Below are 14,025 nucleotides of genomic sequence, written 5' to 3' on the forward strand. Positions count from 1 at the left end.
CTGAAGTATATGTTGTCTGAGCTGTAATAAACCCCCCAAAAAAGAGGTGCTTTTTGATTTTTTGGGGTTATAAATTTGCTCTAGCACCCTGAAGACAGAATTTGCCGTTTCTTAAGAATCAATATTGGGTAACACTTTAGAATAATTATTAATAGATAACTCTGCAGGAAGTAATGCAGGACTAATGCGTAGCACTACATTAACCCTTCAGCTGCTACTATTAACTAATATAGAAACAAGCTGAACTAATCAGTAAGTAATATTGAATTCGTGACTAAGATAGTGCCTTATTAGGTAAATAATAGTTACTGAATGAGACTGCCGTCACTAATAACTAATAGGTAATTAGGAAAAATGATAAAGAGTTACTAAAGAATTACTAATCACAACATTAGCATGTCTGAGATGTGAGAAATTGTCTCTTTTACTCTCAGTGTGGTCATAAAATGCATCACTAATGACTTAAGCGTTATCTAGTCCTTATTCAGGAACTTCTAGTGATCTGGAGCATTATTTTAAAGTGGAAAACATTGTTAGATCACTAGTAGTTCTTAAAAATGGTCCTTTGTTACTCTGAATGAAGTCATAAAATGCATCACTAATTACTCAAGAACCCAATCACTCTTCAAGCACTACTGGACCATTATTTTACCGTGAAAAAACATATTTTCCACTTTAAAATAATGGTCCAGATCACTAGTAGCTCCTGCATAATGACTAGATAACACTTAAGGAATTAGTGATGCATTTTATGACTTTATTCAGAGTAAAAAATATGATTAATTACATTAATTACACAGTAATGTTGTGATAATTGGTCTATTAGTTGTTAATGAGGCTAATCTCAGTCAGTAATTATTGATTACGTAACCCTTGAGTGGTGTTCATATTTGTGTTACTCAGCCAGTGTCCGTGGGTCTGGTGGACCCGCTGCATTTTTGGGTTTTTAATTCGACATAATTAAAAAATGTATGTTAAAATACTCAGATGTTTACTTCATCCCAATTACAAGCAATATAAACAGCATATACGGTTAATATTTTCTCTTTACCTTTGTTAGATCACATTTAAGAATTGCTACCTTGTGTGCGAATGCCATGGGTAGAAACCAAACTCACTCTTGCACTCTCTCACACTTACACACAATCTCTCTCTCGCACGCACACACACACTTGGATATGTGGTGTAGGGTTACTCTCCATAGGCATACTGGTTTTTCTAATGTACAGACTGTATAATCTATCCCCATACACTAACTCTACCCATAAACCTACCCATCACAGAAAACTTGGCATTTTTTGAATTTCAATAACACCATTTAGTATGTTTTATTATGAGGACAAAGATATCATCATAAACCATGTTAACGTTGTAATTTCCATGTCATTATACACATTTGTGTCCTCATAAACCATATGTATGATCACACACACACACTAACAGCAGGCCCTGACAGGAGGAGGACAGAGTAAAGGTACACAGGACCTACAATTCCCACACTTATATGAGCCGCGGGTCCAGTGGACCCGAACATCCTGTGTGTGATATAAATGTGTAGAGGGGTGTACAGTGTGTGGTCATTGAAAATGTGTTCTGATATATATTCCTCACAGAAAATGAGCCAAGGCCAATGAGTCTCAGTTTGAAAAAATAATTAATCGCATCCTTTTTCTTTTAATAAAAAATGAAAACGGGTCCAACAGACCCGAACACCATAAAAGGGTTAATAAGGCTCTATCTTAGTCCTGAATTCATTATTCCTTACGGATTAGTTGAGCTTGTTTCTATATTAGTTAGTGTTAATGTAGTGCTGTGCATTAGTCCTGCATTACTTCCTGCATAGTTATTAATAACGGACCATTATTCTAAAGTCTTACCCAATATTGTTTCAATGGATTAAAATCGAGAGATCTGTGTTGTCAAACGGATGCAGAGGGATTTGATCATTTGCATTGGCTCCACCTCACATGGCATCTCTCAGGATGAGGTCATCCTCGTCACCTTATCCACGCTGAAAGGAAACACCACACTACTCTACGGATTGGCTTTCCTTCTGATGAGAGCCACGGCCTGCGGATAGATGGATAGATATGCACATAGACACCATATATCACTGGAATGAAACCCGCACTGCTCATGGCGCTTTTATTTCAGGTCATACTGGATGATCTGGGAAACAAAGCCGTGTACGAGTTTCCCGTCAACCGCTGGTTTGCCATTGATGAAGATGATGGAAAGATACAGAGAGATATTCTGGTTGGAGGAAGTCAACCCACGGGTAAACGATACAGCTTATTGAATTTACAAAATATCCTCATACAACCTCCAATAACCAACATCAGCATCAAATACTACAGGTTTTACTACACCTCACTGTCCTTTAAAAGCGATCCTCTAAAAAATACTCAAGCAATATATGCATATTTCTATCTGGTAATCTACTATTTCAACACGATCTCATGGTCATGCGTATAAATAGTACGAGTTTGCAATCTCGTGGAATGTATACGCCAAAATGAGTTTTGGCGTGCGTATGGTACACGGGTTTTTCACGTGCATATGATACGCACTTTATGGCGTGCATATGATACACTTTTGGGTAGGTTTAGGGTGGTGGGGTGGGGGGTTCGTATGTATAATACGCCATAAAGTGCGTATCATATGCACGTGAAAAACCGTGTACCATACGCACGCCAAAACTCATTTTGGCGTATACATTCCACGAGATTGCAAACTCGTACTATTTATACGCATTTTCGTGAGATCCGTCTCACTATTCACATACTATGCCCTTTTTACTCAGAATACCCAAGTTAAGATTAATTGATTGGTTTGAGTGCCATTTTGTCAAACATTTTTTTTAAACTAATTTCCCGAAGTCATCTTAAATGTTGAATTGTCAATGCAACTGAAATATTTGAGAGCACATCACATAGGCCGACTTTATAAACTGATGTTGATTTTTCCTCAGATGTTTTTGTATGATCACCATTATGGTGATCAGTGGTTCCTTTGATTCGATACTTGGAACCTAATTTTACAGTATATTATTATAATTCTCTTCCTATTGATGCAGCGAAGTAACAAAAAAACACGTTTGATTTCAAAGTAAGGATATGGATATATATACATACTAGGGATGTCACAATACTCAATATAATATTGAACCGTTCGGTATGGCATTCACGGCTTTTTTTGCGGTTTTGCATTTAATTAATTATTTCCATTTCCCTCCGTTTCAAATATTCCTCTGTTTATTTCGGCTCTGTTTGAGAGCGCCTGTGAGTCTACGCACTGATATGAGCAAATATACAATCATATGCACTAAAGTTATGCGGTGTTAGCCGCGTTTTAAAGCCTTGCCGTGCACGCGAATCAAATGTTTAACCGGCAAGGCACGGACTGTTCAATGCATGCACTGTTTTGCATTGAGCGCGCACACTAAACATCTATCAAACACACACATTACTGGACAGTCTTACTGCGCTAATACTGTCAAACACACACAAGGTTAACATATTAACACAGTCGGTAATGTCTAAAGTGAATGTAAAATCACGTGCGTCTATAAATGAGATGTGAGCAGGTCTTCAATTGACAGCAGCAGCCTATAGTGAACCACTTGTCCTTAAAGGGACAGTTCACCTCTAAAATTGTGTTAATTAAAAAAAAAGACCTTTAATACAGTAGCTTTTAATGAATGTTGTTTATTGAAGACTATGTAGTATAAATTTAAGCCTACATTTATTCATTCAATTTCATTCTTAAATGCAACGGTACATCTCTGAGCAGCCACTGTAAATCTTTATATATATTTATTGTTTATTATACAATACATTTACATTTAATCATTTAGCAGACGCTTTTATCCAAAGCGACTTACAAGAAAGGGGAGAGCAATAGAAGCAATGAAACAAACAAGGCCAACAACCTGTAAGAGCCGTACGAAATCTCAATTAATTAGCACAATACACAGTTTTTTTGGACAAACAAACAAAAATGAATGGATAGTTAAGTGCTATTCTTTATTGGTCAGGTGCAATTGGAAGAGATGTGTCTTAAGATGTTTTTTAAAGATGGCTACAGACTCGGCAGCACGAATTAAGATCGGCAATACACTGGGAAAGGGTGTTTTAGGTTAAGTTTTAAGTTTAAGTAAGGGTTTTCAAGTCTTTTAAGTAAAAGCAAGAAAGAGTATTGCAATAAAAACATTTTCTCCTGAACCTCTTTCTGTCCCTGTCACCTAAGAATAGAATAGCAAAAAAACTAACCGAACCGAACTGAAAAACCGTGGTTAAAAACCGAGGTATGTATTGAACCGTGGACTAACTGTACTGTTGCATCTCTAATATATACACACATATGCTGAAAACTATATGTGGACAAACTGTTTTTTATTATTTGACATGAAATATGGTATATGGCATAGAAATGGTATACATAATAATATCCGTACCATATTTCTCAAAGTTAAACCATATTTCATGTCAAATAATGCAAAACAATTTGTTGCTAACACTTGTCATACACACCTTGTGAAACATTAAATGGGTTGACATAATCCACCTTTATTTGTAGCAATATCTTGTCATTGATCATGTGTGAGTCACACACACTTCAACATTCAGCATCAGCAACAGTAATTACATTTTATTTAAAGTAAATGATCAAGTACTCTTTTTTTTACGCTAGAAATATTTCATAATTTTTATTCTAAATTTACGTAAAAATATAGGAACAACTGAAACATGTATGCAAAAAGAAGTTTGTATGGCTTTATAATCGTGTTAAGAAGGTTGGGTGGAAAGGCCTTAGTTTTGAGTTTTTCATGTTTTAAAGTCTCTTCTGCTCATGAATCTGCTCATAACTCCAGTAAAGCAGTGTAATATTCCTCCAGTGTAGATCATCTGTTCTCTGTGTGAATATATAGTAAAGTGTGATTTATTCCAGTGATCAAAGCTGAGTTTATCATCATTACTCCAGTCTTCAGTGTCACATGATCCTTCACTAATCATTCTCACATGAGGATCTGATCATCAACACATTTTGGATTATTATGAATATTATGAAATGTGATCAAATAAAAGCAGCCTTGGTGAGCAGACAATACTCTTTTGACGCTTGCTGTGTTTTTGCAGGGATTGTGTATAACGTTCAGGTGGTGACGGGGAAAATCAGAGGCGCTGGAACCAACTCTAAAATCCACATGATCATGCACGGCTCCAAAGGCCTGAAGAACAGCGGGAAGGTCTTCCTGGAGGGAGGGAAGTTTGAGCGCGGCCTCACCGACATCTTTAACGTGGAGATCGCGGCGCTGCTCAGCCCTCTCAGCCGCGTCACCATCGGTCATGATAACGGAGGGGTCAGTGCCGGCTGGTACTGCGACAAGGTCAAGCTTTGTTATTATACAAGACAATGTTTTTATAATAGAATATAATCTAAACTAATGCAAGTTTCATGCAAAGCAATGCTCAAACACACACTGATGTTGAACATTGATGGATGGACGGATGATGGATGATGGATGATGGATGATGGATGGATGATGGATGGATGGATGATGGATGATGGATGGATGGATGATGGATGGATGGATGAATGGATGGATGATGGATGGATGGATGAATGGATGGATGGATGGATGGATGATGAATGGATGATGGATGGATGGATGGATGGATGGATGGATGGATGGATGATGAATGGATGGATGGATAATGAATGGATGATTGATGGATGGATGATGGATGAATGGATGATGGATGGATTATGGATGGATGGATGATAGATGGATGATGGATGGATGGATGGATTATGAATAGATGGATGGATGGATGGATGGATGGATGGATTATGAATGGATGGATGGATGATGGATGAATGGATGGATGATGGATTGATGAATGAATGGATGGATGGATGGATGGATGGATGGATGGATGGATGGCGGCACATGCAACGACTCAGGAAAAAGGTGCTTTTCAGAACAACGCGTGGGCCGCGCTGACGCTAAACATTGATGTCAAGTAGGGGGCCACAAAATATCATCCCGTGGGGGTTTGAGACGCCTGCTTTAATTGGTCTTAAAAAGCTCCTAAACCTGCAGAAACCCGGTGTAAGGCTGTCAGTGAACGGCCACTGTTATGATTCGCTAATGCACAGGAAACTGTATCAACGGCATGCTTTCAGATCAGTTCAGTCTCTGCTTCATCTGCCAACACGCATGTCTCTGAACTCCATTACACTGAGCCTCGCTGACAAAACCGTCAAATGCTCCGAACAAACATATAACCCTCTATTGAGTTAATTTGATTAATTAAAACCCTGAAGTGTCACTAATATAACTCATTGTGTGCTTAGAGAACATATTGACGTGTTCCCTTCCATGTATTCCGTCCATTTTGTTTACAGGGGATCAGTGAAGGTACATTTAAGAGCGTCTTAAGGCCATTTAAAGTGTTTCCCTCCTGGCCTGGCCCTGATCCGGATGCTGCTGCTCTTCTTAAAGGTCCACTGAAGTGCTTTGAAACGCGCCGCATTATTCAATGTGTTGACGTGATTTCCCCTGAAACGGCTCCAGCTGTTATAAGCTCCTCCCCTTTTTTGAAACAGCCAATAGCGTTTCGTTAATATACAGTTTGACTAGAGCGCAAGAGCGAACCTTTCTCTGTTTGGTAAAGCCAGTTTCCTCTAACACCGTTTACCATCATAATCTCCTCCATATCGCTTTGTAATGCAGCATTCTGTGCATAATTCAAATGGGTCGATCTGTTTGTTGTCTGAGCCGACTTGTGCATATGATCCGCGCTGCGCTCTCGTGTCTGTAGTCTAGATTTAGACCAGAGCCGTTGGGGTGTGTGTGCGCTGCTGCGGTGTGTGAAACTAACGTGAAAACAGACTTTATTCGCCTCAAATGAAAGCATAATTACACTGAATCGTTTCCTATCGCATATATAGTGCCTTTCACCATGTAGAAATGAGTAAATGTGTGTTAACTGACCGATTTCAGCTTCAGCAGCGTAGGGGGCGGGCTTTAGATTCTAGAGCGCATTCTGATTGGACAGAAGATTTGATGAGAAGATGAAGTCTGCGATGATGTCACCAAAATCTGAGATTTGCTTCAGCGGAAGTGGGAGACTGTACATTTGAATGCTTATATCTCCTAAATGCAAATTTTGTCTTAGTTTTGGAACATACCAGCTTATTCATAACTTTAAGGCTAACACAGTCATACTCAAAGCTAAAATAATTTAATTTTGATTTCAGTGGACCTTTAAGTGCTTGATTTGTTTTTAGGTGGTTGTGTTCTGTCCTTTCACTGGCATCGAACAGACGTTCCCCTGCTCGAAATGGCTGGATGAGAACGAGGGCGATGGAATCATCGAGAGAGAACTCTACGAAATGGTGTCGCTCAGGCAAAAGAGGCAGAAAAGTGAGTTTTGCTCTTAAAGGGATAGTTCACCCCAAAATGAGCCTGTGATGTTTATCTGGTGACCAACAATCTGGGCATCCAACATGTAGGTGTGTTTGCTTCTTCAGGAGAACACAAATGAAGATTTTTAACTCAACCGTTGCTGTGTGTCGGTCATATAATGATGTGAATGGGGAACAACTCTATGAGAGTAAAAAAAACATGCTTAGACAACACACACACAAACCCTGCTGCTCATGACGACACACTGATATCTTAAGACACGAACCGATCGGTTTGTGTGAGAAATCGAGCCGTATTTATATCATTTTTACCTCAAATACAACGCTATATCCAACAGCCTGGAGCGCGCTTCACTTCTGGTAAGGTCAATAATACACAATCTGCTGTAGTTTACGAGTTTCACTCCGTTGGCGTGAACTACGCCAGATAGTTTATACCGAAAGTGAAGCGCGCTCCAGGCTGTTGGATATAGCGTTGTATTTGAGGTAAAAATGATATAAATACGGCTCGATTTCTCACACAAACTGATCGTTTTGTGTCTTAAGATATCAGTGTGTCGTCACGAGCAGCAGGGTTTTGTGCATGTTGTCTAAGCATGTTTTTTTTGCTCTCATAGAATTGTTCCCCATTCACATCATTTGCCTTATTCACCTGGCGGCCATTTTGAAAACTCTAACGCCGTTGAGGGGTACACAAACCTGTAAGTTGGACTCCGATACGGTACTAATCAGTAGCAGCATTCTGTTTCACTCACTTCGTCACTCAGGAAAAATACAACAGAGGACAAACCTTTCACCGTTTTCCGGAAGATAAGGGATTACATGGAGAGTGGATAAAAAAAAATATCAGAAGGGATCCTGGTCGTAATTTCTGCACTTTACTGCAGACAAAGTTCGAAAGACTCAAGCAATAGCAAGACTGGGACATGTCAAGTCAGCTTTATTTAGCGCTTTTCCAATGCCGATTGCTCCAAAGCAGCTTCAGTGTTAAACAGGACAATACTGCAACAGAATTAGATTCGGCTGTAGTCATTCTGGAGGAAACGGTAATGTTATCAGCTTATTTTAATTGATCATATTGTGTCAATGTGGGTAGATCAGTATTGTAGTTGATACAGTTAATATATTTATTTTGTATAGCGCCTTTAAAAGCAGGTTTCTCAAAGCACTTTACAGACAGCATAAAAATAAAAATAAAAAATAAAAACATAACAGCAAATGAATAAACATGATTTAAGTACAAGCAAATAAGCACATAAAATCAAGTTCATGTAAAAGCAATCCTAAAATAAAATGTTTTAAGAAGAGATTTAAAAGTCACCAATGAATTTGCTTCCCTGATATCGGCCGGGAGAGAATTCCAGAGCTTAGGAGCATAGACAGAAAATGCTCAGTCACCCCACGTGTGAAGCCGCGTCTTCGGGACAACCAAAAGACCACTCTGAGAGGAGCGCAGATTGCGACGTGGTGTGTATGGGATTAATAAATCAGTTAGATACTCAGGTGCCAGATTGTGCAGAGATTTATAAGCCAGCATAAGGATTTTAAAATCAATACGGTACCTAACAGGTAGCCAGTGCAGGGACTCCAAGACCGGAGTTATATGGTCCCCGACCCTGACCCCAGACAGTACTCTAGCCGCTGAATTTTGGAGATATTGTAATTTATCCAGTGATGATTTAGATACACCAGCTAGAAGACCGTTGCAGTAGTCAATCCGCGTAAAAACAAAAGAGTTAATCAACTTTTCAGCTACTGAAAAGGATAACATTGGACGTAACCTAGCTATGTTTCTGAGGTGATAAAATGATGTCTTAACCGTATTCTGGATAAACGGCTCAAATGACAATGTGGCGTCAAATATGACACCCAAATTTTTTAATTTGGATTTAAGCTCCAGTGCAACGCCATCAACAGACAGAATAGGAGACCCAACCTTTCGCAGTTGATGTGGAGATCCAAGAAGCATGACTTCTGTTTTTGAGCCGTTTAGAGACAAAAAATTATTGGACATCCAACTCTGTATCTCTGAAATACAGTTAGAGAGATGCCCAACGTTCACTTGCTGACCCGGTCTAGTATGGATATAAATCTGTGTATCATCAGCATAAAAGTGATAGTTAAGGTTGAGAGATTGTAATAATTGACCAAGTGGAAAGATGTACATATTAAAGAGTAAAGGACCCAAGACTGACCCTTGTGGAACACCCGTATTAATTAATTTAATTCAGTTAATTTACATGTGGGAGATATGTGTATGTATAAGCTACTGGATCTTCATACATGTAAAATAAAATGTCCATTTATCTAAAGAATAAAGTACAATTTTATGACACATGGATGATGTCTTTCATAACTTTACAACTGGTCAGAACATCAGAAAGAAATAAGTCATTCAAAAACATTGATAGGCTACTGCTATTGATTAGTACCGTATCGGAGTCCAACTTACGGGTTTGTGTACCCCTCAACGGCGTTAGAGTTTTCAAAATGGCCGCCAGGTGAATAAGGCGAATTATATGACCTACACACAGCAACGGTTGAGTTAAAAATGTTCATTTGTGTTCTACTGAAGAAACAAACACACCTACATGTTGGATGCGCTGGGGGTCAGCAGATCAACATCAAGTTTTCATTTTTGGGTGAACTTTCCCTTTAACGCGGGACTGAAAGAGGTGATAGGAGGCTAAACTGGGCGACAGTGGTTCATGTAGGTTGTCTATAAACCGGAAGGTTGGTGGTTCGATCACCGGTTCCACCTGACCAAGTGTCGAGGTGTCCATGAGCAAGACACTGAACCGCTGGATGGTGCCTTACACGGCTGACATCGCTGTCGGTGTATGAATGGGTGAATGTGAGGCAAAAATGTGAAGCGCTTGGGATGGCCATAGGGTCTGTTAAAAGCGCTATGTAAATGCAGTCCATTTACCGTCTAAACGGCGACTCTTCTGGCCCTCAGAGCATCCCTGGTCCCTCTGGATCTGGACGTCAGATCTGCCAGGCGCAGGTACGGACGCCTCCATCTTACTCCAGATATACGGACAGAAGGGCAAGTCCGACGAGATGAAACTCGACAACAAAACTGATAACTTTGAGCAGGGCCAGCTGGATAAGTTCATGGTAAATCTGCTGTTTTGGAGGTGAAAAAATGGGTTTGGGTGTTTTATAGAAATTTTTAGATATTCCAAAAAAACACATTTAATATGTTTTGTTTTGTGAAATATATAAAATGGCTATAAATCCTTTTTTGAATATAAATGTAAACGTTTGAACATTTTGTATGATTAGTCTCTATCAAGGGTGGATACATTTTAATACAGAATTTGGTAAATGTTGTTTATTTTTGTAACGCTCAATTGTATTTAAATCTAAAATGTATTTTGTGATTTTAAATGATCTTTTTTCTTGCACCAGTGTTTTTTAGGATCATTGAGAGACTATTATAGTTTTTTAAATTTAGGTTTAATATATATTATAACAATATTACATATTATGCTTATATTTTATTATGTGTGTGTGTGTGTGTGTGAGAGAGTATGTGTGTGTGTATTTGTGAATATATTCATTTTTCTGTTTTCTTTTTCATTTTAATCTACATTTTAAAGTTTGTTGTGTTTTTGTAATTTTTATTAGTTTTTAAAAAGTTTTATTTCAGTTGAGGTTACTTTAGTACTTCAAATTCAACTCAATGAAAATGAGATGTTGCTTTGTGACTAGCTGAAGTAAAATAAAAATAATATTGTCTTGTTTAATAATTTATATAATTTGTATTATATTTTTTATAATTTATATAATTTTATGTATAGTATTTCAGTTAACATTTGTTATTTCAAGTGATGAAGTTTTGGTTACCTATAATTCAGTTTTAGTTTATTATTAGTTTTGAACCCAGCTGGACAAATTCATAGTAAATCTGGTGTTTTTGTAGCCTGGGAAACCCCAGACAACTTCCGGCAATTTTAGATTAGTTACTACTGAGAATGGTCTGGATTTAACCAGGCTAGTGTTTTTGATTAAAAATGACCAAACTACAGAAAATATTTAAATTTGTGTTAAAGGGTTAGTTCACCTAAAAATGAAATGTCTGTCATTAACTCCTCGCCCTAATGTCGCTCCAAAACTACGACTTTATTCAGCATTGGCTTCTCTTCCGCGTTTGTGTTCAATCCTCAAATAAAGATTCAAACGGTTATGAATCAGTGAATTGATTCATGATTCGGATCGCGTGTCAAACTGCTGAAATCACGAGACATTGGCGATCCGAATTCATGAATCGATTCGCTGATTCATAACCGTTTGAATCTTTATTTGAGGATTGAACACAAACCCGGAAGAGAAGCCAATGCTGAATAAAGTCGTAGTTTTTGTTATTTTTGGACCCAAATGTATTTTGGATGCTTCAAGAGACTCTAATTAACCCACTGATGTCTCATATGGACTACTGTGATGATGTTTTTATTCCCTTTCTGGACATGGACAGTATAGTGTGCATACACTTGCATACGCTCTCGGACTAAATCTAAAATATCTTAATCTGTGTGTGAAGATGAACGGAGGTCTTACGGGTGTGGAGCGACATTAGGGGGAGGAGTTAATTTGGGTGAACTAATCCTTTAATATGCATTTTTAAATATTCTCAGATGGACAGGATAATCCATTTATGATTCTTAATGTATTTCAGCAGTTCAAACCATCTGCATATTCTAATGAGTTAATGATCCTGTTGTCAGATCGAGCTCCCGGATCTTGGTAATCTGACCAAATTGAGGATCTGGCATGAGAAGAGGAACCCCTTCGCCGGCTGGCACTTGAGTCGAGTAAGAGCCGAGATGAGCTGCAGTGAGGGTTTCCCCGAGCACTGTGCCATGATCTGAATAACGCCGGCTTTATGTCTCCACAGATGTCCATAATGAAAACGTTAACGAAGGAAACCTATAAATTCCCCTGCGAGCGCTGGCTGGACACTAACGAGGACGATAACGAGGTGGTGCGAGAGCTGCCGGCCACCGGAGAGCTGATCCCAGAGCCGCTGCCAGGTGACACACACACACACACACACTGAAGATTACACACTCGAGCTCTGGATTCTGGTCACGCTTGGATGACCTTTAACTCGTTCGTCACAAAGATTAATTATTTTGTCATATTCATATCAAAACATATTCTGTAATAGAGGGACGGATGGATGGATGGAGAGAGGATGGATGGAGGGACAGAGGATGGATGGATGGACAGAGGATGGATGGATGGACAGAGGATGGATGGAGGGACAGAGGATGGATGGATGGATGGATGGACAGGATGGATGGATGGACAGAGGATGGATGGATGGACAGGATGGGTGGAGGGACAGAGGATGGATGGATGGAGGGACAGAGGATGGATGGAGGGACAGAGGATGGATGGATGGACTGGATGGATGGATGGACAGAGGATGGATGGAGGGACAGGATGGATGGACAGGATGGGTGGAGGGACAGAGGATGGATGGATGGATGGACAGAGGATGGATGGAGGGACAGAGGATGGATGGATGGACAGGATGGATGGATGGACAGAGGATGGATGGAGGGACATGATGGATGGACAGGATGGGTGGAGGGACAGAGGATGGATGGATGGATGGACAGAGGATGGATGGGTGGATGGACAGAGGATGGATGGGTGGGTGGGTGGATGGATGATGGATGCTGAACAGAGGATGAATGGGAGGTTTATGTATGGATGATGGATGGACAGATGATGAATGGGAGGATAATGGATGGATTATGAAGGCAGTGTGAGCTGCAGAGGGACAGATGCTTGTGTGTGTGTGTGTGTGTGTGTGTGTGTGTGTGTGTGTGTGTGTGTGTGTGTGTGTGTGTGTGTGTGTGTGTGTGTGATCAGACTGATGTTTGTCCGTTGTTTCCTCCAGTAATGAAGTACCGTGTGACGGTCTGCACAGGCAGTGTGAGCGGCGGAGGGACAGATGCTTGTGTGTGTGTGTGTGTGTGTGTGTGTGTGTGTGTGTGTGTGTGTGTGTGTGTGTGTGAGTGTGTGATCAGACTGATGTTTGTCCGTTGTTTCCTCCAGTAATGAAGTACCGTGTGACGGTCTGCACAGGCAGTGTGAGCGGCGGAGGGACAGATGCTCGTGTGTGTGTGTGTGTGTGTGTGTGTGTGTGTGTGTGTGTGTGTGATCAGACTGATGTTTGTCCATTGTTTCCTCCAGTAATGAAGTACCGTGTGACGGTCTGCACAGGCAGTGTGAGCGGCGGAGGGACAGATGCTCATGTGTGTGTGTGTGTGTGTGTGTGTGTGTGATCAGACTGATGTTTGTCCGTTGTTTCCTCCAGTAATGAAGTACCGTGTGACGGTCTGCACAGGCAGTGTGAGCGGCGGAGGGACAGATGCTCATGTGTGTGTGTGTGTGTGTGTGTGTGTGTGTGTGTGTGTGTGTGTGTGTGTGTGTGTGTGTGATCAGACTGATGTTTGTCCGTTGTTTCCTCCAGTAATGAAGTACCGTGTGACGGTCTGCACAGGCAGTGTGAGCGGCGGAGGGACAGATGCTCATGTGTGTGTGTGTGTGTGTGTGTGTGTATGTGTGTGTGTG

General features: G+C 40.1%; 1 protein-coding gene across 1 annotated transcript in view; it reads left to right on the forward strand.

The window, feature by feature from the left end:
* The window catches only part of loxhd1b (lipoxygenase homology PLAT domains 1b), a 95,805-nt gene that overhangs the window by 16,506 nt on the left and 65,274 nt on the right, over positions 1–14,025 (forward strand). The window contains exons 7-12 of the mRNA XM_067414569.1: positions 2,155–2,278; positions 5,139–5,389; positions 7,297–7,432; positions 10,394–10,554; positions 12,165–12,251; positions 12,335–12,470. Of these exons, the coding sequence (XP_067270670.1) occupies positions 2,155–2,278; positions 5,139–5,389; positions 7,297–7,432; positions 10,394–10,554; positions 12,165–12,251; positions 12,335–12,470 (895 nt within the window). The remainder of the gene's footprint in view (positions 1–2,154; positions 2,279–5,138; positions 5,390–7,296; positions 7,433–10,393; positions 10,555–12,164; positions 12,252–12,334; positions 12,471–14,025) is intronic.

This window comes from Pseudorasbora parva, chromosome 13, assembly GCF_024679245.1.
Source record: "Pseudorasbora parva isolate DD20220531a chromosome 13, ASM2467924v1, whole genome shotgun sequence".
Lineage (NCBI taxonomy): Eukaryota > Metazoa > Chordata > Actinopteri > Cypriniformes > Gobionidae > Pseudorasbora > Pseudorasbora parva.